Here is a 24,856-nt window from a genome sequence, read left to right on the forward strand (position 1 = left end):
CCTCGGGGGCTTCTGTTCCTTCTTTGTGTGTGTGTGAAGTTGGAGCCGGAGCATGAGGGAAGGGGGCGGGTAGAAGAGAAGGGCAACGAGGTGAGGGACTAGCCTTGGTGAGGACTGGAAAGAGGGGCTGACTCGGGGGCTTGGGGAGGGTGCTGGGGTTGAGAATGCCAATCTCTGCTGTGGCACCAGGGGACAGAGTTTTGTGGTCTTTTTCAGTCACGATCAGTTAGGATTAGAGACAGGGGACATTACAGTAGGTGTTAGGGCTCACAGAAGGACGTGAAAATGGCGAGCATTGGTGGAAGACTAGTGGAAAAGAAGCATCAGACATCTTTGTTAGATGAGAGAGAATAGAGCCCAAAGGAGAGTTCTTTGGGGAAGCTGGAAGCATCAAGGTGATCTGGAAGAGGTGGAAGAAGAGTGGTTTTCAGGATTACTAGCATTCATGAGAGCTTACTAGGGAGCCGCCACATTTAGTCTCCTGAGGCTCTTGAGAATGATACTGTCCTGTCTTTATAGATGAAGAAGCATCTGATTGACATTGATCTGTCCTCAGGGGCAGCGCCTGGGCTATCAGCAGGCCCAATGCAGAGGACACATGGAGGAAGCAAACCAAACTGGGATGATCCACTTCCACTTCCGCCCCTTCTCCCGACTCCCTGAGGTGCAGGTGCTGATTTTCGTGACCTTTCTCGGGATGTACCTGGTCAGCATCACTGGCAACCTCTCCATTTTCCTCACCATCTGGATGAACCGCTGTCTCCACACCCCCATGTACTTCTTCCTGGCAAACCTGGCAGCTCTGGAGGTCTTCTACTCCTCCACCATCGTCCCTCTGACCCTGGCCAGCGTCCTGTCCACAGAGAGCACCCTCATCTCCCTGCCAGGCTGCGGCACCCAGATGTTCTTCTTCATCTTCCTGGGCAGCGTGGACTGCATTCTGCTGGCCGTCATGGCCTACGACCGGTTTGTGGCCATCTGTCACCCTCTGCGCTACACCCTCATCATGAGCTGGCGCGTGTGTGTGCAGCTGGCCGTGGGGTCCCTCGTGCTGGGGTTCGCCTTGGCCCTGCAGCTGACTGTGCTCATCTTCCGGCTGCCCTTCTGCAGCAGCAAGGAGATCAGCCTGTTCTACTGTGACGTCCTCCCTGTCATGAGGCTGGCCTGTGCCGACACCCACATCCACGAGGTCACCCTGTTTGCGGTCAGTGTCATTGTGCTCACCATCCCCTCCCTGCTCATCACCCTGTCCTATGTCTTCATTGTGGCTGCCATCCTGAAGATGCGCTCTGCAGAGGGGAGGCACAAGGCCTTCTCCACCTGCTCCTCCCACCTGACTGTGGTCCTCCTGCAGTATGGGTGCACAAGTGTCATCTACCTGTGCCCCAGCTCCAGGTACTCTCCAGACAGGGGCCAGGTGGTGTCTGTGGTTTACACATTTGTCACCCCTGTGCTGAACCCCTTGATCTACAGCATGAGGAGCAGGGAGCTTAAGGAGGCTTTGAAGAGAGCAATGATGAGGTTCCTTGTGCTCTAGCACAGCGAGCACTCTGACTGTTCCTCCACAACACCTCCCAGGGAAGATTGACAGGTGACCAGCACCCCCACAGGGTAGATTCCTGCTGAGGAGGCAGGAGCTGCCTGGGAAATAAAAAATCTGAAATAGTTAGTAAGAAATAAAGACAGAGCCAGAAATTAGATTCAAAGAGGAGTGCCTGATGGGTCCTCCAGTCCTGATGGGAGATGGAACTGAACAACTAAAAAAAGGTTCTGATTACTTAAGGGGGAGTACATCAAAGGCAGGGAGAAGGTTTCAGGGGGAGGAGTCTTGGCTAGGTGATTGTTTTCCCGCAGGCAGGGGTCTTGCTGTAAAAAGGTTGATTGGCATTTGGCAAGCCACACCCATCTCTGGGAGGCTCCATGGGGGCACTCCCATCTCCTGGGCTATGCAAGAATTTGAGCTGGAGCTAGGCAGGATGCTACATGAACCAGGAATTCTCAAACCAGCAGGATTCCTACTGGGAGTTCCTGATACCAGGCTTTCCTGCCTAATGGCTTCAACATAGCTTTAGTTCATGCACAGTTCACCATGGCTTCCCGCAGAAGACCACAAGTCAACTGCAAGAGGAGGAGATGGGGGCTGACGGGGCAATGGTTTCATACTGTTAGGCTTCCTGATTGCAGTACTTTGAAATATCATTTTTTTTTTTTGTCGCCTTCAGTTTCTTCATCTCCAGAATGAGGACTAATAACCTCCCGGTATGTAGCTATGTTAGGAGAATCCCCAGATACATTCAGTGAAAATACTTCATGACTTTTAAAGGGAGAGATTGCAGTGAATGTGGTTATTACCACCCCATATAAAATCTTGTCCTTTCTTGGACTTATCTCCTGTTGTGGTACTCAGGTTCTCAGCAATCTCAAACACACACTTTTTGAAAATTTATTTATTTTTATTTACTCTAATTTGTTATATATGACCACAGAATGCATTAATATTCATAGTACACATATAGTGCACTTTTTTATTTAATATCTCTGATTGTATACCAAGTAGAGTTACACCATTCGTGTCTTCATACATGTACTTGCAAATTGGTGCAGCCAATATGGAAAGCAATATGGAGGTTTCTTGGAAAATTGGGAATGGAACCACCATTTGACCCAGCTGTCTCTCTCCTCACTCTAAAACAGCATACTACAGGGACACACCTATATCAATATTTTATAGCAGCACAATTCACAATAGCTAAACTGTGGAACCAACCTAGATGCCCTTCAGTAGATGAATGGATAAAGAAACTGTGTTACATATACACAATGGAATATTACTCAGCAATAAAAGAGAATAAAATCATGGCATTTGCAGGTAAATTGATGGAGTTGGAGAATATAATGCTAAGTAAAGTTAGCCAATCCCAAAAAAACCAAATGCTGAATGTTTTTTCCTGATATAAGGATGGTGATTCATGATGGGATTGGGGGGCGGGTATTGGAGGTTTAGATTAACACTAGATAGGGTTAAGGGGTGGGAGATAAAGGGAGAGGGAATGGGGGTAGGAAAGACAGTGGAAACATCATACTGTTGAACAGAGCAAAACCAGGAATAATATGTAAATCAATAAATCAATCTCGGAACATTTCCACAATCCTCTTATGAATACTGAGTTTGTTTTTCAATTATTAATCTTTTTTTTTACATTTTAAATAAGTTTTATTATAGCATGTTGTTATAATTATTCTATTTTATTGTTAGGTATTGCCATTAATCTCTTACTGTGCCTAATTTATTTTTTTTTTAAATTTTTTATTGTTGGTTGTTCAAAACATTACAAATTTCTTGATATATCATATTTCACACTTTGATTCAAGTGGGTTATGAACTCCCATCAATTATTAATCTTGAATCTTAATTTATCTTTCAGAAAGATGTTCTAGGGGACGCACTAGAGTTTAACAGATTTATAGATTCTGATTTTTGATCTTTACTCTGGAAATAATGTGTGTCCATGTTCATCTCTGACTATCACTCTGCTTCTCAAATTCTCTGCCTGTGTGCTTCTCCTCCTCCTTCTCCTTCCTTTTTCCTTCTCCTCATTCTTCTTTCTCTGTCTCATAATACATCTCATGGGCCTATCCTTTCTCCTGATGAGTGTGCCTGACATGGCAATGTTGCTTTGGTAATGGAGCCTCTGTGGGTAGCAGAAGGAGCGTGTGGTTTGGTCTGGATTCAGGTCTGCCAGAGTTAATTCTGGGATGACACTGACTAAAGTGCGAGGCAGGGAAAGGAGTCCCTACCATGGCTCTGTGTGGCCTGAATAGAACGATGCTTGCTGTTTGAGTCTTATTTGCCTCCCAACATGGACGGCTTAACAACATTTCCTAAGGTGGGGCAAGATCATTCATTCTTCCACCTACTGGTATTTAGTGATCTATTCTTTCAGCAAGGTTTGGCAAAGCAGCAATCATGTATTTATTGGACTCCACTCTGTATTATGTACCATGTACCCAGGTGGGATGAGTGGAGCAGGAAGTGGGGACATAAGCCAGTAGCAACCCTGTTTAAAGGAATTAGAGGTCGGGAGGAGTTTGTGGACTCAGCGCTCAATTACCAATAATAAATTTTGTGATGCCACAGAGGAGAGACAGGGCATTGAGGTGATTTTGATGGTGGGAGGTTGTATCTGATCAGTGCCGTCACAGGTCTCCAAGCCTCTGGACTTGCACAGAGGAGAGGGAAGGGCATTCTGCAGAAGAGAACTGGAAGGACACAGAAATAGGAAATTCTCTCCCTGGGTCTCTAATTCTTTATCTGTTAAAGTATAAAAAATATGGTACCAGTGAAGGGAACAATTAAGAATTTGAAAAGAAAACCTACAGAATGGGGAATATCCTTGCAAGTTACTCTTCTTACAGAGCATTATGACCTAGGAGATAGAGATATATATATATATATATATANATATATATATATATATATATATATATATATATATATATATATATATATATATATAAAACAAAAAAACATAACACCCAAACCCCAAAATAACCTATTTATTTATGAGCAAAGGAACTAAACAGAGAAGATTTAGAGAAATGGTACTATAGATGCTCCTCAACTTAAAACGTGTTTGCATCACAATAAACCCATTGAAGTTGAAAATATCACAGTTGAAAATGCTGAAATACACCTAACGTACAAAACAGCATCTATTAGCAACAGTACATTGTAGAGCTGCGGTGGGTTACCCTCTGGGTCATGTGGCTAGCTCAGAGCTGAGGCTTGCTGCTGCTGCCCATCTTTCTCAGAGAGTGCTGTATTGCACATCAGTGGCCCCAGAAAAGATCAAAATTCAAAACTAGAAGTAGGGTGTCTCCCAGATGCATGGAGCTCTAGCATTCCTCATGCAATCATAAAATTGTAAGTGGAGCCATGGTTAAGTGGGGATCATCTATAGATAGGATAAAACTTTTGTTTCCAAATGAAATGAATCTGTTGTTATAGAAACCAGACTGTAACAGTCAACATGTAAGCCATTTGAAAATGCAGCCCTTTAGATTCTGGTCTTCTTCCCCTTCCTGAACAGAAATCCTTTCATATATATTTAAGGGTTCAAAGAAAGATAGTAAAAATGTAATGATTTGCTGATTTTCTTTTTCATGGCAGGGATTGAACCTAGAGTGTCCTGCATGTTAAATACACACTTTACCACTAAGTGATTCTCCCAGCCCTCATGTTTTTTTTTTTTTTTGTAATGAAATTCTGCACTCACTACTCTGATCTATCCTCTTAGCAAGGAAAACAAGGATCTTTGTGGACGCACAACATTTACTGCAGCATCTCTCTGTTTACTGTTCCTAGAGAAGAGAGAAGTGGGTTTTGGTTAAGGCTTCATCTGTCAACACCAAGACAGGCTGATCCTGCCCAGGCCACAGGGACTCAGCACATACATGCCTACTGTGCACAATGTGGTCTGCAGACGAACTTGGGAGAACCAGGTTGAAATGCTGGGGTCAGTCAGAAGCATACAGTGAGCCAGTGGACAATGTGGAGATAGCATCCTGGGAGAACAATGGTGCATTGTTCTAGAAACATCCTCACGTTCTCCTTGGGCACCATCACTTTCTCTTGCAAACTCATTAGAACCTGGTTCTAGAAGATGGACCAGAAGATGACTGTAGGTTGGTGCCACCTGCTAAAGAGTCAGTAGATTTTTCTTCCTGAAGCTATAAAAAATGATGTCGCAGTCCGGCTGCAGCAAAATAACCAGGGGGGTTACGAACAACTTGTGTACGTTGATACAGCAGGAGTGGGAGCCTTTTATTGTAGGACAACAGAGGTATTTATCCATTCCACACAACTTATCTTAATTAGCATAAACTAGATACAGCAGTCAACCAATAAGAAATCTCCACACTTAATGGCTCGCTGGTGTTACTTCACAAACCACTCCCTCTGGCATTTTGCCAGGCACCATCCAGACTTGTTTACAGACTCTAACAAAATGATATTTACCTAGCACCTATAACTTATGAGGCATATGAAATTCAGTGAAAAATCATAATCAGGGGTGTGGGAAAAAGAAGAGAGAAAGAAATGGATAGAAAGAGGGAGGGGAAATGGAAGTGGTAGGAGAAAACTGAAGACCTTAAAGAGAAAGGTTAAAAACATTTTGTTTGGATGAAATCAGTAAAATACTGCATGTTACTGCAACTGGTGTCACTCAGAGGAGACTTGGTCTTGCTGTAGTGAAAAGGTTCTAGAGTCCATATAAATGGAGTCCCAACTCAAGCCCATCAGCTGCTATACGTAGCATCTTACAGCTCTGGGAATGACCATCAGTCTGCTAACAAACCATCTGAAAACCCATCCACAGTTTCTTTGTAATGTGTGAACGTGTGGACCAGCAGTTTGCAACTACTACTCTAGGGCAATACAACCATTGTTTCTGGTCTTTCTACATGGACACCTGACTACCTGTATTTTCCTGAAGTATATTCCAGATCAGGATACACATAATTAGACTCTCATATGGCTGGTAACTATTTCTTCAGTAAAAGGGCTGTGTTTTTCTTTCAAGATGACTCTGACAAACTGCCAAGTTCTCACACACACACACACACACACACACACATATATACACACACCCTGAAGGCCTTCTCTTCAACAAAGATTCCAGAGTTTTCAGTAAGTAAATATACTGAAATTGAGTTTTAGGCGATAGATGAATGAGCATTTCAACATTTTTTTTTGTAGTTATATAAAAGTGACTGATAAAGATATATGACTAGTACAAGAATTATACACATTACCATGTCATATAAAGTGAGTGAGCTGAATTTAAGTCAATAAACATATTAGGTAAATGTATATCCATTACTCAGATGAAATATAAATCATGAAGTTTGTTTATGGATAATCAAAGTTTTGGTACTGAGGATTGAACTCAGGGACACTTTGCCACTGAGCCACACCCCAGCCCTATTTTGTATTTTATTTAGAGACAGGGTCTCACTGAGCTGCTTAGCACCTTGCGGTTGCTGAGGCTGGCTTTGAACTCAAGATCCTCCTGCCTCAGCCCCCCAAGCAGCTGGGATTACAGGTGTGTGCCACCTGTAATCCCAAGTCCAGCTGGAAAAATTTATTTTGTCTGTTTTAGACCATCCTTGGCCAGAATCAATATCAGCAGTTTGCCTACCTTGCTGAGGCTGGCTTTGAACTTGCGATCCTCCTGCCTCAGCCCCCCAAGCAGCTGGGATTACCGGTGTGTGCTACCATGCCCAGCTGGAAAAAATTATTTTGTCCATTTTAGACCATCCTTGGCCAGAATCAATATCAGCAGTTTGCCTATGCACTGCTGGGGAGTGAGCTGGGGAGGCAGCTCGGTGGTAGAGGGCAGGCTTAGGATGTGCAAGGCTCTAGACGCTCTCCCCAGTGATTTTTCCTTGCCAAACAAAATTCCCCACAAATAACCAAACCTAAATCACTTCATTTATAAGGGATGTGGTTGGGTTTGGAACAACATTTGGTGAATGAATAAAGGAGTACAATCAATGAATACTGGAGATATGCCCTGTGCTCAGCATCACACGAGGAGCTTTGATGCAATACCTGTCTGGACCAGTCACTCAGGACCCCTCCTACTAGGGGTGGAAGAAGAGATGCACAGTAAACACCCCAGAGAGTGATGACTGCTGTAATTGGGATAGCAGAAAACCACCATGAAGCATGAAGTATGGAGTGATTTTTCCTTTCTAGAGGTAAGTGGGAGAAGTAAGGTATCAGAGTAAGGCTTCATCAAACAGGTGGCAGCTAAAATTTGGAGGATTATAAGGATTTGCCTAGGTGCAAAACTTAGTCTTTACTTGAATAAATTAAGATGCCTATCTTAGCTCGGTTCTTTGATGCCCACCTGTAACTGCAGCTACTTGAGAGGCTGAGACAGGAGGATTGTCTATTTGAGGTCAGCCTCAGCAACTTAGCAAGAACTTGTCTTAAAATAAAAAATAGAAAGGACTCCTCTGACAGAGGATTAATGTCTAGAATATATAAAGAGTGCAAAAAACTTTATAACAAAAAATCAAATAACCCAATTAAAACATGGGCAAATGAATTCAACAGACACTTCTCAAAAGAAGAAATACAAATGGAAAAAAATACATGAAAAAATGTTCAGCATCATTAGTAATTAAGGCAAATGTAAATCAAAACTACACTGAGATTTCATCTCACCCTATTCAGAATGGCAGTCATCAAGGATACAAGAAATAATAAATGCTGTAGAGGATGTGGAGAAAAAGGAACACTTGGTGGGACTGTAAATTAGTACAACCACTGTGGAAATCAATATGGAGGCTCCTCAAAAGACTAGGTATGGAACCACCATAGGACTCAGCTATACCTCTCCTCAGTATTTACCCTGAAGAATTAAAGTCCCCATAGTACAATGATACATGCCTACCCATGTTTACAGCTGCACAATTCACAATAGCCAAACTATGGAACCAGCCTAGGTGTCCATCAATGGATGAATAAAGAAAATGTGGTGTATATGCACAATGGAGTTTTACTTAGCCATAAAGAAAAATGAAATCATGGCATTTACAGGAAAATGGATGGAACTAGAGACCATCATGTTAATCAAAATAAGTCAAACTCAGAAGGTTAAGGATCCTATATTTTCTCTTATGTGCAGAAGCTAGAGGGGATAAAAGAAAACAAAGTTGGGGTGGATCTCCTAAAAATCAAAGGGGGATCAGTAGCAGAAAGAGACCAAGAGGTGGGAGGGGAGGAAAGAGGGCGAAAGTGCTGGGGAGTGATACTGGACAAATTGTATTGCTATATTGTGTGGGTGTACAAATATGTAGCAACAAAGCCCCTCAACATGTACAACTATAATGCACCAATAAAAATGTCGAAAAAAATTGAAAGAACTTGGGATACAGTTCAGTGATAAAGTCCCCTGCGCTCAATCCCCAGTGCCAAAATAAATAAATAAATAAATAGTATCTTGTTAACTTCAGTTAAACTTGGAGAATAAAATTTTAAGCAATGATTAAAATACAGCTACAGCTAGTAACAATGAAAACAGCTTAGAATATCATGTCCCCTTGTGTTCAAAGTCCTACTGGGGATGGTCCAGTTGAAAGCCAAGTCAGCCTCCTGGGACTTGGTGGAGTCGGAGTGGGCAGGGAATTCACAGCAAGGAGATGCAGGGTGAGGCCCAGAGTTCCCAGCCTGCAGGTCCCCAGGTCTGGCCCTCTTCCCTTGTGCAGAGGCCGCAGGGAAGGGGTGAGGTGTCTAAACGTGTGCTGTTCCCAGGGAAGGGGGTTTCTCAGAGAGTCAGCTCCAGGGTTCCCTAGATGGTAAGAAGATGATCACAGCTCGGGCTTTGCTCAGTCTCAGGTAAGATATGGCTGCAGCCCCTGTGGGCAGGAGGGAGGAAAGGCATGAGGAAGACCTGCCAGTGGAGTGCTGTGTGCTCTGGAGCCTGGGGCATGGCCTGGGATGCTACCACCTGGGGATTCCTGATCCTGGGAGGGGCTTCTGGCACTGAGTCCCACAGGGAGTGGGGCAGCAGGTTAGCTCTGGAGCCAGTGAGGTGTCACTACTTATGCCAATGATACTCACACTAGCAGACGTTCCCCCTGCTGAGGATGAGGACAGCTCTGTCTCCCTGGAAAGGTGACCGGTTTTCTAGGTTGCCTGTGGGTAGTGAGAAAGGAGTGTCTTATAGGAAGAATATTTGTTTTGTTGGAACCACCAGAAAATACTCTGTGATCGTCTCAATTTCTAAGTTACACACCCAGTGCACACATAGTAGCAGATGCTCAATAAGCATTCCCCAGATGACTCAATGTATGAACAACTGTACTGTTTTCCCCCCTTGAGGGAAGGAAGAAGGAAAGGAGAAATGGGAAGGTCCTTCTGGGAAAAGAAGGGCTCTCTGCACAGATGTTGGTCAAGTCTTTGCAGGTAATTCTGGAACCACAAAAGTGACTAATCAGAGGATGTCACCTTCCTGAGGCCTGACATTTCCTGGGTAAGAAGAGACCTGGAGTTGACCAACCCAAGTATCAAGCAAGTGCACAGCAGCAGAGGCAGCTTAGGTGCACAGGGAAGGGACTGCTGGCTGCCTCAGAAGTTCCCAGCATTGTCACTTTATCCACTGAGGAGAACTCAGAGGAGGAGCACGCTTGAGAGTGGACAGTGGGGAGAGTTCTCACTCACTCATCAATGCCTTGGATGAAGACCAAAAAGGCAAGAAGAACTTTTTTTTTTTTGTTTAATATATTTATTATGCTTTGAATGCTACTAAAAACAGAATACCTTGCACTAAAACTTGAGTCACAATGAGATCAACATTAACTGCACAGGATAAAAGGCAAAAGTTAAATAGAAATGGAGATACTGGAGTTGAGCATAAAGCTGTGTTGGGCTTCCCAGCAGCTAAGGCATAAAGGGAAGCAGAGACTGTGTAACATGCCTGGTCAGGTAGGATGACATTTGTGTGTCCATTCAGAGAGAAGAATGTGTGTTTCTGGGGTGGGGAGTGTGTTGAGAATTCTGCACTCTTCAAGTATTTCAGACATATTCCACACAGAGAGCCTTCTCCCTCATTTTGAAAGCTGTGTGAAACCACATTGCTGTTCTAAAGGAAACTTGGTAGAATGTTTGAGGGATGTGCTTTCTTGGAGTTATCGTGCAATGCACTGATTTAACTTTGGGAAACATGTTCATTAAATCAACAGACCCAATGGGAAGAAAACTGCTATTTGCTAGAATAAAGGTTTAGAATTCTTTACAAGATCGGAAGGGTCTGGAATAGTAAGCTAAACATTGAGGGTTCATTGTAAGGAGAAGTAAAGGTAAAGAAAAAAGTTAGAAGGGAAGGGAAAGGGAAAATAGGAAGAAACAAGACCACAACTACAATCTTATCCAAGGCCAAGATCAACTTGTATCCATAAATAAATACAAATATCAAAATTATCTAGATTTAGTTTGCTCATGGATGGCCTGATAGCCAACTACAGGGACTCTGTGGCCATATCTAGGTGTTAAATCTGACTCCAACTATAACAGCTTGTACACCTGGTGGTGTATATATTGCACTAGCCTAGGCTCTCAATGGGAATCGTAAGCCAATGACGTTTTCATAATTTCAATAATAAATACGTTCCTGACAAGAAATTAAAAAAGAAAAACAGGGAAAAGCATGAAGACAATCAAAATCTCATTTTTCTCTCAAAAGCGTTATAATTTTAAATATTTATTTTAGTTTTTTTTTAGGTGGACACAATGTCTTTATTTTTACGTGGTGCTGAGGATTGAACCCAGTGCCTCATGCATGCTAGGCGAGCACGCTACCAGTTGAGCCACATCCCCAACCAAAGTTTTATAATTTTAATTATCATCTCAATGGTAATATAATAATCGATGATATGAATACTTGATTATTTCCCTTTAGAAAATGTTGAACAGTACCGCACATATCCTTTATATATTTGGTTTCACGTTTCAGATTCTTTCTTTTTTTGGGGGAGCGTGGTTGGGTACTGGGGATTGAACTCAGGGGCACTTGACCACGGAGCCACATCCTCAGCCCTATTTTGTATTTTCTTTAGAGACAGAATCTCACTGAGCTGCTTAGCACCTCGAGGTTGCTGAGGCAGGCTTTGAACTGGCGATCCCCCTGCCTCAACCTCCTGAGCCCTGGGATTACAGGCGTGTGCCATTGCGCCCAATTCCAGATTATTCCTTTAGAATAACTTCTCTAATGTGGAGTGGATATTCAGTGCATTTAACATTTTAAAACTATTCCAGAAAATTGCTGATTTTCTCTTGAGAAGGGAGATGCCCCACTGGTATCAGAGCTCTAAAATGGTCTTTTCCACTTTGAAAGGACTGAATGTGAGTCACTGGTCCTATCAGTCTCACTTAGTAGAACCTAAAATTACTGCATATTAATTACATAGGACGGTGGGTTTCATTGTGGCATACGTGTGTCCATAAAAACATAATCTGATCAATTTCACTTCCTAACACCTCAACGCCCCCCTTCCACCCTCCTGGTCCCCTCCTCTACTCTCATGTCTTCTCTTTACTTTCATGGAACCCCTTTTCCTTTATTTCTTTATTCTGTCTTTCCCATGTGAGTGAAAACACAATAATTTTCTTAGTCTGACTTAATTTACTCAAAAGTATGGTCTCTAGTTTCATCCATTTTCCTGAAAATGGCGAATTTTTTTTCTTCTTATATAATAATTTTTTATTCTTTTTTTTTTAATATTTATTTTTTAGTTTTCGGCGGACACAACATCTTTGTTTGTATGTGGTGCTGAGGATCGAACCCGGGCCGCACGCATGCCAGGCGAGCGCGCTACCGCTTGAGCCACATCCCCAGCCCCAATAATTTTTTATTCTTGGCTGAGTAAAACTCCACTGTGTATTTAGACCTCATGTTCTTTATCCATTCATCTGCTGATGGACACCTAGGCTGACTCTGCAAACCAGCTATTGTGGATTGTGCTGTAGTAAGTAAATGTGGGTATGCATGTACCTCTAAAATAAGCTGACTTCAGTTCTTTTGGATAAACGCCAAGAAGTGGTATAGCTGGATCATGTGGTACATCTATTTTTAGCTTTTTGAGGAACTTTATACTGATTTCCAAGATGGTATTAATTTATATAAATGTTCCTTTCACCCTCATTCTTGCCAGCATTTATTGGTGTTTGTATCTTTGGTGATGATCATTCTAAGTGGAATGAGATGGAATTTTAGTGTAGCTTTGATTTGCATTTCCTTAGTGGCTAAAGATATTGGACAATTTTTTTTTCATATAATTGTTGGCCATTTGTATTTCTTTTGAGAAGTGTCTGTTGAGTTCATTTGCCCACTTATTTGTTTTTTTTAAATTTTGAGTTTTTTTAAAACTCTCTATATTCTGACAGTTTATCTTTGTGCATGTCAGAGCATGATTTTATAATTCTAGCCACTGTTTTCAGTCCTGGGTATCAATGAGGGTGAAGTGAAGTCAGAGGCTGCCTGAAGGGAGCCTGGAGACCATGGAGGTCACAGTAATGAACACTGAGCATAGGAGTGAATGCAGCTCTGAAGGAGCAGTAAGGGTCCTATTAGAGGCAACAGTTCTCTTTCTAGTCCTTGAATTTGCTCTTCATATTTAACTCATGGAGGTCAAATATTAGGGGTTAAGGGCACGCTGGGTTTCCTTACTTACTTCTACACACATGCATGAGAGAGATAGAGATAGAGATAGAGATAGAGAGAGAGAGAGAGAGAGAGAGAGAGAGATCGATCCTGCTATTACTCCCAGGAAGGCAATTTCAACAATAAAGGAACAATGTACTCTTAGAAACTTCCAGATCGAAATTGACCATCCATGAAGGAGCCTATGTTCTAAAACCCTCTGTGTTATCAGACAATAGCACAGAGGTAGAAGCATTTAGAAAAGGAAAGGAAAATATTTACTTGCAAATTAGGCAAGAGTCAAACACTAGAAGGACTGGCTTGCTGGACACAAAAGTATAGCAAGTGTTTAATGGAAAAACTGCAACCAGCAGAAATACTGTTTGCCTCATTCTGAAAGGCAACAATGCCCTTATGTGATTATCCTGTGCACACAGGTTCTGCAGACATCCACATGGAAAAAAATAAACAAAGGTGCATTCTACTGGAGGTGATTGTTTTGGTTTGCTGGGTGACCTCAGAAGCAAAGTCCAAAGTAGTATTTCCCCTTCTACGTGCAAAGTGTTTTATGACTGAATGTTTGCCTTCCCCTCCTTTAATCATATGTAAAAATTGTAGCCCTCCAATGAGACGGATGTAGGAAGTGGGGCCTATGGGAAGTAATCAGGTTCAGACCAGGTCATGAGCATGAATGTCCCATGAAGGGGTTAGTGTCCTCATAGAAGCGGAAGAGGCACCACAGCTTCCTCTTCTTGCCATATAAGGACATAGTGAGGAGGCAGCCAGTGCTTGGGGACCACCCTTCCAAAGGGCAGAGCTGGGCAGAGAATGGATCTGGGGGTAACTGTTGCATAACCAGCAAAACCTTCCTTTGGTGAATCACCAACAGGAACAGCAACCTCTCCAAATTTGGGGAATAGGGTGTCTAGAGGGTAGAATAGCATCTCAGAGCCAAGGACTGAGGAATTTTCAGGAAAAGGGAGCGCCACTAGGTGTAAATGTAACAGAGATGAAGTCAAATTATTGGATTCAGGAACTTGGAAGTCCTTGGTGGTCTTCATTAAAGTGGTCTAGGGAGCTGGAGGGGTGAGGTGGAAGCTCACGGCCCATGATGAAGGAAGGACAGCAGATGTCCATTCTGGGAGGAGCCAGGAGGGTGACATAACCCTGAGGGCAGTTTCTTTATACTGGGGGAGCTGAGGGCGCTCTAGAGTGGGGGGCAGAGGTAGGTGTTGGAGCTTGAGCAGTGGATCTGTGGAGCAAGACCCCAGAGGGCCCAGCAGGAGGCCAGTATTTATGCCAAGGAGGAGGGACGCTCCCACTGAGGCAGGTGGGAGTGTGTGATGGGCAGCCGGGTCGGCAGACACCGCTGCAGGCCCAGAGCTGGTGAGCATGAAGGAGAGCTGCCTCGGGGGCTTCTGTTCCTTCTTTGTGTGTGTGTGAAGTTGGAGCCGGAGCATGAGGGAAGGGGGCGGGTAGAAGAGAAGGGCAACGAGGTGAGGGACTAGCCTTGGTGAGGACTGGAAAGAGGGGCTGACTCGGGGGCTTGGGGAGGGTGCTGGGGTTGAGAATGCCAATCTCTGCTGTGGCACCAGGGGACAGAGTTTTGTGGTCTTTTTCAGTCACGATCAGTTAGGATTAGAGACAGGGGACATTACAGCAAATGTTAATGCTGAGGAAAGTCCAAGGAACTAAAAATGGTGAGCATTGGTGGAAGACTAGTGGAAGAGATGTCGGATGTCTTGGTGAGAAGGGATGAGGATATTATCCAAAGGAGACTTCTTTGGGGAAGCTGGAAGCATCAAGGTGATCTGGAAGAGGTGGAAGAAGAGTGGTTTTCAGGATTACTAGCATTCATCAGAATTTAAAAGGGGTCAGGCACGTACATTCTCCTGACAATGTCAAGTGGTGTCTTACTGTCATCTTTACAGATGAAGACAGTGAAACAGAAAGCTTCAAAGGGCTGCCCAAGATCATAGCATTGGCCAATTAGATCAGGAATTAGAACCTAGATTCTCCAACCCCAATAGTGTGACCAGAGAAAAGGTTTCAAGGAAACAGAGGGACTGTGGCTTGGGAGTGGTATACTATGGTTTAGGATATACAATAGCCCAAAGTAGAAAAGCTACATTGTCCATGAACTGATAAGTGTATATACAAAATGCAGCATATACAGACAATGGAATATAATTCATCCATAAAAATGACATAATTTTAATATGTACTAAGACATGGATGTACCTAGAAAGCATTATGCACAGTCAAAAGAGCCAGTCAGAGAAGGACATAAATCATCTGATTTCACTTACATGAGGTACCCAGAATGGGAATGTGCACAGAGACAGAAATAGAAGTAGAGATGAGTAAGGGGGTGGGAGAAGGGCATAATGGGGTTATTGTATAATGGGCACAGAGTTTTGGATGGTGAGGAGAAGAAGAGGCCATGGTTGTATGACATTGTCACTTAATACAATGGGATTGTACACCTACGAATCCCTAATGTGATAATCATGTTATATTTCTATTGTTATTATATATAATCCTGATACAAAGGTGAATCATCCAGACATAGTTCAGGAGTCAACTACTTCTGGGTGATGACAACAGAAAAGCTGTGTAGGAGAGTTACTAATTTCAGATTGGTTGTAAAGACAGTCAGACCTGTGATCCAGGATGGTGAGGCCGAGATTTGGGTGAATCATGCAGCAGTAGCTTCTGTCCTGACATTGATCTGTCCTCAGGGGCAGCGCCTGGGCTATCAGCAGGCCCAATGCAGTGGACACATGGAGGAAGCAAACCAAACTGGGATGATCCACTTCCACTTCCGCCCCTTCTCCCGACTCCCCGAGGTGCAGGTGCTGATTTTCGTGACCTTTCTCGGGATGTACCTGGTCAGCATCACTGGCAACCTCTCCATTTTCCTCACCATCTGGATGAACCGCTGTCTCCACACCCCCATGTACTTCTTCCTGGCAAACCTGGCAGCTCTGGAGGTCTTCTACTCCTCCACCATCGTCCCTCTGACCCTGGCCAGCGTCCTGTCCACAGAGAGCACCCTCATCTCCCTGCCAGGCTGCGGCACCCAGATGTTCTTCTTCATCTTCCTGGGCAGCGTGGACTGCATTCTGCTGGCCGTCATGGCCTACGACCGGTTTGTGGCCATCTGTCACCCTCTGCGCTACACCCTCATCATGAGCTGGCGCGTGTGTGTGCAGCTGGCCGTGGGGTCCCTCGTGCTGGGGTTCGCCTTGGCCCTGCAGCTGACTGTGCTCATCTTCCGGCTGCCCTTCTGCAGCAGCAAGGAGATCAGCCTGTTCTACTGTGACGTCCTCCCTGTCATGAGGCTGGCCTGTGCCGACACCCACGTCCACGAGGTCACCCTGTTTGCGGTCAGTGTCATTGTGCTCACCATCCCCTCCCTGCTCATCACCCTGTCCTATGTCTTCATTGTGGCTGCCATCCTGAAGATGCGCTCTGCAGAGGGGAGGCACAAGGCCTTCTCCACCTGCTCCTCCCACCTGACTGTGGTCCTCCTGCAGTATGGGTGCACAAGTGTCATCTACCTGTGCCCCAGCTCCAGGTACTCTCCAGACAGGGGCCAGGTGGTGTCTGTGGTTTACACATTTGTCACCCCTGTGCTGAACCCCTTGATCTACAGCATGAGGAGCAGGGAGCTTAAGGAGGCTTTGAAGAGAGCAATGATGAGGTTCCTTGTGCTCTAGCACAGCGAGCACTCTGACTGTTCCTCCACAACACCCCCCAGGGAAGACCACAAGTCGACTGCAAGAGGAGGAGATGGGGGCTGACAGGGCAGTGGTTTCATACTGTTAGGCTTCCTGATTGCAGTACTTTGAAATATCATTTTTTTTTTTTGTCGCCTTCAGTTTCTTCATCTCCAGAATGAGGACTAACAACCCCGCAGTATGTAGCTATGTTTGAAGAATCCCCAGATACATTAAGTGAAAATACTTCATGACTTTTAAAGGGAGAGATTGCCGTGAATGTGGTTATTAGCATCCCATGTCTAGCCCTACCTTGGACTTATCTTCATATCCAGTTATTAGGTTGTCAACAATCTCAAACGCTGTACATCCAGGGAGGGATGTACAACCAGCAATAAGATGCAAATCACACTGGGAACATCGTAGCCCCTTTCTCTTGATGTGGCATAAACTCTGAACTGTCAAAAAATATTGATTTTCACCCAATTTATTTTCCAGGGAACGATGCTGGGGAAAGCTCTGGAATTTCAGTGCTAGCCGTTTCACTTTGCTTCTTTTAATCCTGGAGCCAAGCTGCTCATCCCCGTCTCTAACTCTATGTTAGTTGGCCTTTGGATGCCGTCCTCTGAGCTGTTCAGTACCGTCTCTAGTCTCTTTCTCTCATATTTGATATTCTCCTTTCTTTTTGTTTCTCCCTAGCTGTGTATGCACAATAGGGTAAATTTGTTTTATTAACTGAACCTCTCTGGGGGTAGAAGAAGGGAAATATTGATTCAAATAGATTCACATAGAGCAAAGATAATTTTTGAAGAGAAACAGACTGGACACATTGAGGAGTGAAAGGAGCTCTTTGGTGTGTCTCTTTATGGGGTGGTAGTCATTTACCAGATGACCATTTGTCTCAAGACAACAGTGTCAGAACACAGATGTATCAGAACCTCTTTTTCATAGTTATGGGGCATGCATTCCTTCCCCTACTCTTTGATGATTTTTTTTTTTCATGCAACAAGGCAGTAACCAACTGTTTATTGCTCTCTACAATATACTATGCATCCACTTGTGGCAAGTAGAGCAGGAAATGGAAAGGTAAGTAAGAAGCAGCTTCTGTCTCAAAGCAAATCTAATGTGATTGAAGAACTCAAGGGACAGTTACACCAAGGGTCAATTAATACACTACTTTGAGAGTTCAGAAGAGGGACAGGAGGGAGAAATGGCAATAATGGTGGGAGGTGGTGTTTGAACTGCATCATGACGTTTCCAGATCTCTGGAGCAGGAAATGCATTTCTGAAGGAGGGAACTGGCAGGGCACAAGGATAGGAAACCATCTCCCTGGGTCTCTGTTTCCTTATCTGGAAAAGTATAAAAATGTGCTGCAACATTTTATTTTTTGTAAAAGGTTCATAAGTTTGATCAATAAAAACAATGACCAGAATTCATTTTACATGGAACTGAAATTTTGCTTTCTTCCTTTGATAGATAAGAACCCTAAAGGATCTCCTTTTGTTTCATTTGTAGTTATTTGCTGCTTCTTTTATGGTCTTCTATAATACACTCTGCTAGGACACTAGTTCTTTGGTTATTAGGTTTTTAGGTGGAATAAATGTTATGTGTTCAACTAGTGTGAAGGACACTGTGCTGATCAAACTACTATTAGGGGTTTGCTGCAGGTTTTCTCAGAGACTGCAGCATGAAAACCTGAGTCATGACTCTCAAAGATGAAGGATGAGAGGTGGGCTCAGTGGCACAGGCCTGTAATCCCGGTAGCTCAGGTGGCTGAGGCCGGAGGATCATGAGTTCAAAGCCAGCCTCAGCAAAAGGGAGACACTAGTGATACCCTGTCTCTAAATAAAATACCAAATAGGGCTGGGGATGTTACTCAGTGGTCTAGTGCCCGGGAGTTCAATCTCTGGTACCAAGAAAAAAAAAGATGAAGGATGCATTTCACCTTATTTTTTTTACTTTCTTTGAGTGCCTTTTTAAGTGTATTATCCTGTTGAAACCTCTTATGAAAAGTGCTTTAGTAGCTACTGTTGACTTTTCAATACTAAGAAGGTTATTTCATACTTGATTGAAGTATTACAGGCATTTCTCAATTCCTCATGTTCTTTGAGAAAGTAGTGCAGTTATAATGGGTTAGTTAGTGTGGTCTATTCCAGGGATTGAATAAGGGAAGTGATGATTTCCAACTGTTCACACATTTGTCTTCAAAAAACCCCATGAGATGTGTATGACTATTATCTTTGCTTACAGATGAGGAACATGAGGCCTAGGAAAGTTAAATAAATCCAAGATCACAGAGCAAGTAATAACAGAACTGAGATTTGACCTGGGCAGTTTGGTCCCACAGCCTGGGCACGCAATCACGAGCTCTAATGGCATGCTATATGTACCTTATGTGAGCTTGGAAAAACCATCTTATTTCTCCATACTTAATTTAGTTCACAATAAAATGGGGACAACATCCACTCTACCTCACCCCCAAGTTATTGGGAGATATCAAGAGAACTAAAAGTAAAGTAAAAGATTCAGCATAGCTATTCAAATTTCCAAGTTGAGAAGTACTCACACTATGTGACTTACCCTTTTAATTAGTAAAATTATCCCAGTGCCTCTTTCCTGTGCTTCATTACGATTATCCTGCTAGTCTTGACATCTATTCAAAGTGCTATAAGAAACACTCTTGTCTTCAGCAGGTCAGAAATAACTATAGGCTTTTTGTTCAGAGTCTTCCTCACCAAGTCTTCACATTTTCCCTACCAACCTCTTTGGTGTAGTACTTTGTGGCTTTATGGATGCAGGGTCTGAGGAGTTTATGTAAAAACACAAAGCAAATTGTGGCACAAATAATTTACATTGAAATTCATAGACACAGACCTATAGTATATGATGTTTTATGTAAGGGAAACATCTGAACAACATGATATAAAACATCTTTGTCAATAAAGCATATTATTTTAAATCTAGAATTCAATTCAGCCACACCAAATTCATCCTTTAAGTTGTGTGGAGTTGCAATTGCATTTGGTTTTAAGAGCCAGAATCCAGGAAGGGTTTTCTTTCCTCCTTAGGGAGAGGGGAAGGATCCCCAGACCTGTTTCATGAGAGCTATGGAAGAAAAATATCCAGTTGTTACTCACAGGCAGTTCACGGTCAATCTAGAGAAATGGTTATGTGAAAAACTAGGTTCAAGACAACATAAGATTTTTTTTTTTTTTTTTAAAGAGACTTGAACAAGTTGGGAGGTTGTGTACAGAGACAAGTATGGAAACCACCTGGGTAAAATGCAGAGAGCCTCTGTCTTGGAGGAGTAGGAATTTGTCAGACTTGACGTGGAAGAAGGACATAAGAGGCAGAGAGAAGTGGGACCTCATGGAAGGATGAGTAGGTTAAGAGAAGAGGTGATGGTTTTCTGAGGCTGATGGTGGAGCTGTGTGTCTGGGGTGACCTTATGTAAGGCCTTGGCCAGATTGGGCAAGACCTTGAATGCGATTCCAAGAAGAGTATGGACTCTCTCTTGGTAATGAGAACACAATGGTTTTTAATACGAAAGATGAGAACCACATTTTAAGAAGTTTCATTTAATAACTTTAGTAAACATTTACTGAGTGTCTAGTACACTAGTTTTGGTCCTCTGTTCAGGTCAGATTCCACATCAGTGAACAAGAAAGACAAGTTGCTCTCCTGTGGACACAAGTGGCCAGGTTATTATCCAATATGGAAGGGTGCAATGGAGGAATTTAGGGTGCCAGAGAAGCACATTCGAGGGACACCTAACTTCCTCCTGGGGAGTAAGGTGTTTTTTCTTTAGAGCATTCTACTCTGAGGTCTGAGGACTAGGTTGGAGTTGTCCAGGTTAGACATGGGGGAGAAGAGAGCTCTAAGAGGTGAAGTTGCAAAACTCTGGCATTCATTTGGGATTTGAACTATGTCAGGCAGCCACTGAATTGGCTCCTGGTCTTCATGCCCTTGTATGATCCCCTTGCCTTGAGTGTGTGCTGAAGCTAGTGACTCAGTTCTAATAATAGAATGCAGCAAAAGTAATGGAATGTCACATCTGAGAGTAGGTCTCAACAACTCTGGGGCTTCTCTTTCTTTCTCTTTATCCCTCTTACTTTCCTACTCTGGTAGAAAGAAGCTAGCTGCCATGTTGTGAGCTGCTCTATGGAGAGGACCATGTAGCAAGGAACTGAGGGACTCCTCCAACCAATCACCAGCAAGGCCTTCTGTCCAACAGCACTTAAGGAACTGAATTCTGCCAACAACCATATGAATAACCTTGGAAACAGGTCCTTGACCTTGAGGCTGAGCCATCCTGCCAAGCTGGACCTGGATTTCTCAATTGCAGAAAATATGAGATAATAAATGTTTGTTGTTTTAAACAGCTAGGTTTTAGAGCAAATTCTTAGGTAGCATCTGACAACTAATACAAACTGTAAGAAGGAGGAGACTGTCAATCAGGAGGTTTATTCTTCCTCTCTACAGTGGGGAAGAGAAAGGACCTTCTTCTTCAATTCTCCAGCTCCCTTTATCTCTTTCTACTCAGCACCAAACCCTGCAGACACTGCCTCAGGACACCCCAGACAGAAATGGTCTCACCTGTCTCACAGCAGCTGTGGCTGTACAGGTAGGGTTAGGTTCAGTCCTTTTCTTCAGTGGGAAAGACACTGGCTCAGCAGGAAGAGAAGAGAGGAAAGTGGAGCCCCCAAACTCAAGAGGCTCTCTTGGGTTTGTTTGTAAATGTGAAATTAAATATTGATGGTTTATGAATCAAAATGCAAACACTTGAATTAATCCTGACTATTTTTTTTTCCAGTGGGGAAACAGCTGCACTAAGACCCAGTAGGTGGGAGACCAAGTACCATCATAGGGCAGAAAAATACAAATACATCCAAGAGAGGGAGCTCCTACTGAGCACTCCCTACTCCAAGATCCTGTGGACCAGCTGAGTGCACTATCAGTCTTCCTGACCGGTCTGTGGACCCCTTCCTCCATCCCTTGTCCCACAGTTACTTGACTTTTTTTTTTTTTTGGTACTGGGGATTGAACTCAGGGCCTTGCACATGCTAGCTAAGTGATCTACCACTGAGCTATATCCCAACCCCGGGCCCTCTCCATTTTGTAAAAACTTGAGACAGGGTCTTGCCAAGTTGCTCAGGCTGGCCTCAAACTTGAGAGAGACTTGGGAGACCTCCAGTCTCATTCTCCCATATAGCTGGGACTACAAGCCTGAGCCACTTTGTCCAGAATTACTTTTTTTTCAGTTTCTTGCACAGACAGTGGAATGGAATCCATACTTCTGCCTGAAAGAACAAGTATTAATATAAAATTAACAACTTAGAATTCATGCCTAGCAGGAGTTGTAGGGAAGGGTCCAAGTTTTTGATAACTACCTTCCAATAGAATGTCATAATAAAAAAAAAAAAACATGTGCCGATGGGCTTCTCTCTCTGGGTTTCTGGATTTTAATTGCAGTTAAGAGGGCTCTTTATGGTATTTTCAATGTTTAAAAACTTTCAGAGAAATATAGACATTTTTGCTATAGCCACATAGAGTGACCAAAAAGATTGTTTTTACCCCCCATCATGGAAACATTCTTTTATAAGAAGCCAAGCTTCTTATTATAGAGTCTTGTTATATGGTATATATATTTTCTGGGGATATGGCATTTTTTTTAAAATGAGAGATTTATAAATAAAAATAATGATTATATGACAGTCTTGACTTTGAACAGTTGGGAATTATTAGTTTTGGTCAGTACCCTAATTTGACAGAGGAGAAAATAAGCTGTGTGATGTCAAGTGACAGCTGTTTCATGGTAACTCAGGCCTCCTGGTCATGTGCCTGGGAATTGTGCTCCTCTCCTATAGCAACTCTCCCTTCATGGAAAGACCATCATGTGATTGAATTTCTTAAGTGTTTGCACAAAGGCCAGGAGCAAGAAATAATGGAAGTTACAGGGAGAGAAATTTTTGTTCAGTATAACAAAGAATTTTACATATAGTTAGTGTTAGGTAACACCATGGAAGGTGCTACATTGGGAGTGTCTGCAAGAACTGGAAAAATTAAAATGCCCTCCCCCCAAAAGATTATTGAGTGTCCTAGGGCATGTATCCTGTGATGGACTGATCTAATGCACTTTTCTGGGTTATTTGATTTTTATAATGGTACATGCCTTGAATGGTTATGTAGCTATTTTCCGATTCTGTAAGTTAAAAATATGGATACTAATGCAAATGATTCTTGTCCATAGAGATGCAAATAAATTTTATCAGGCAGAAGTACAACTGATCCCCCACCACAGAGACAGTTATGCCTTTATTATTATATTCATTTCAGCTTCCCTCCTGCCTGTGTATCTGTTTTTTGAGTTCTACACAAGTTTAAGTCCTTATTGGTTCCTTCATTAATTAATGAACTAAATAAAATATTTGCGTGTTCATTTTATATTTGTACAAGAGCCATGATTTCACTCTTTTGAAAGCAATTATGTTTTAACAAGAACCCTTGAATGTGTTATGGTGGAGGATGCATGGCCACTTCTTGGTTCCTGCTATGGAATCGAATCCTTACTCTTGACCACTATGGTCCTTTTCAAACTTCCATTGTAGAGTTCTTCATCTCTCTGTCTCCTGTAGGAGACCCAATTTTCCGCAAGTGCAGGAACCTTGCTATCCCCACTAACAAAAATCAAAGGAAGGAGGTGTTGTATTGTGATGTACTCACCTTTTCCTTTTATGACCACCAGGGGGCATGGAAGTCTTCGTGGTAAACAAGACTCCACCTAAAGAGCGCTGGAGGCAGAAGAATATTTGCTGGACGTCATGGAGAGGATTAGAGCTTTGAACCGCAGGGCTAGTTCCAACAGCCCAACCCCTGTCATACAGACGATCTTTATGGCAGTCGATGAAGTCAGCGTGAAGCATGCATGTCGCAGAAGAGGGCAAAGTCCTGTTAGAATTGCAAAAATATTTATAACCTTTTAAACTGAATGCATAGAGCAACTTTTTTCCCTAAGCTGAGAATTACATCTTTGGTTCCTTAGTCCCATTTACTGAGTTCTCTTCTGCTCAGTTTGTCATTGGTCTTCCGTTACCCCCCCCCCGCCCCCCAAAAAAATAGCGAAGGGAAGAGAGGGAGAGGGAAGAGAAGGGATAAGGAGGGAGGGGAAATTAGAACAGGTCCATCTTTTCATAAAACACCCGGGAACCTCTACACTTGGTAGGAAACGAGTAGACTTGTAGATATTCACAAGTAGACCAAGTAGATATTAAACGGCCAAATAGATATTATCTCTGACTTTACAGATATGGAAACGGGTCCTCCTGAGAAACAGAGCTTTCCCAAAGGTATACAAATTATTAAAGGCAGGTGTCAGACCTCAACTACTAACAGCGTAAAAACCCAAACTCCTGGCCGCAGCCTCCCCCTCCCCACCTCATCTCTAGTTATTCCTCTGGGACACCCCGGGACACCCCTTCCAGCCCGGGCCGCGCTGCTTCTGGTGCTTGGAATGCCCTTCCTCCAGGGGGAATATCTCTTTGAGTATCATCAGAACATTTTCCTCCCACCGACGGTGGCACAAATCACATTGTCTTAGTTGCTAGTTTCCAGGAGATTGTCCCATCCTAGCAATGAGTCAGCCGGGGGCTGGATCCCAGTCTAGATAATGAATGGCTGTGGAGTAGAAAAGACGCAATCGAGGCCACCCCCACGGTTCTCCTAGCGGCAGGGTCCACCAGCGCCAGAGCCTCCACTTCTTTGAGGGACCTGGAGTTAGAGGTGGAGTGAGAGGCGCGAGGGGGGCCGGGCAGCGGCCGGGCGGGCGCGGGCCCTTTGTAGTACGCTCTTTTAAGGTCTTCAGGGAATAGTCCGAGAAGGGCAATAGCTGGATCAAATGGTGGTTCCATTCCCAGCTTTCCCAG

The 24,856-nt window shown here is 43.4% G+C and overlaps 3 protein-coding genes and 1 long non-coding RNA gene across 4 annotated transcripts in view; 3 read left to right on the top strand and 1 right to left on the bottom strand.

Annotated features, from left to right (window-relative positions):
- The first annotated feature begins 586 nt into the window (after positions 1 to 586).
- Positions 587 to 2,485, top strand: LOC107135420 (olfactory receptor 10V1-like). Its single transcript, XM_015477294.2, has one exon. The coding sequence runs from the start codon at positions 599 to 601 to the stop codon at positions 1,535 to 1,537; it is 939 nt and encodes a 312-aa protein (XP_015332780.1). The 5' UTR covers positions 587 to 598; the 3' UTR covers positions 1,538 to 2,485.
- An 11,040-nt stretch (positions 2,486 to 13,525) lies between these two features.
- On the bottom strand, positions 13,526 to 24,739 carry LOC125612122. Its single transcript, XR_007342443.1, has 2 exons — positions 23,658 to 24,739; positions 13,526 to 15,022 (listed from the first exon to the last, which is right to left on the bottom strand). It is a non-coding gene; the product is annotated as an uncharacterized LOC125612122 (long non-coding RNA).
- Positions 15,983 to 16,936, top strand: LOC107135865 (olfactory receptor 10V1-like). The gene has a single exon (XM_015478005.2). The coding sequence runs from the start codon at positions 15,995 to 15,997 to the stop codon at positions 16,931 to 16,933; it is 939 nt and encodes a 312-aa protein (XP_015333491.1). The 5' UTR covers positions 15,983 to 15,994; the 3' UTR covers positions 16,934 to 16,936.
- Positions 21,875 to 24,856, top strand: part of Stx3 (syntaxin 3) — a 43,192-nt gene continuing 40,210 nt past the window's right edge. Inside the window, exon 1 of the mRNA XM_048788908.1 lies at positions 21,875 to 21,880. The gene's annotated coding sequence lies outside the window, so the exon portion shown is untranslated. The remainder of the gene's footprint in view (positions 21,881 to 24,856) is intronic.

This window comes from Marmota marmota, unplaced genomic scaffold (assembly GCF_001458135.2).
Source record: "Marmota marmota marmota unplaced genomic scaffold, marMar, whole genome shotgun sequence".
Lineage (NCBI taxonomy): Eukaryota > Metazoa > Chordata > Mammalia > Rodentia > Sciuridae > Marmota > Marmota marmota.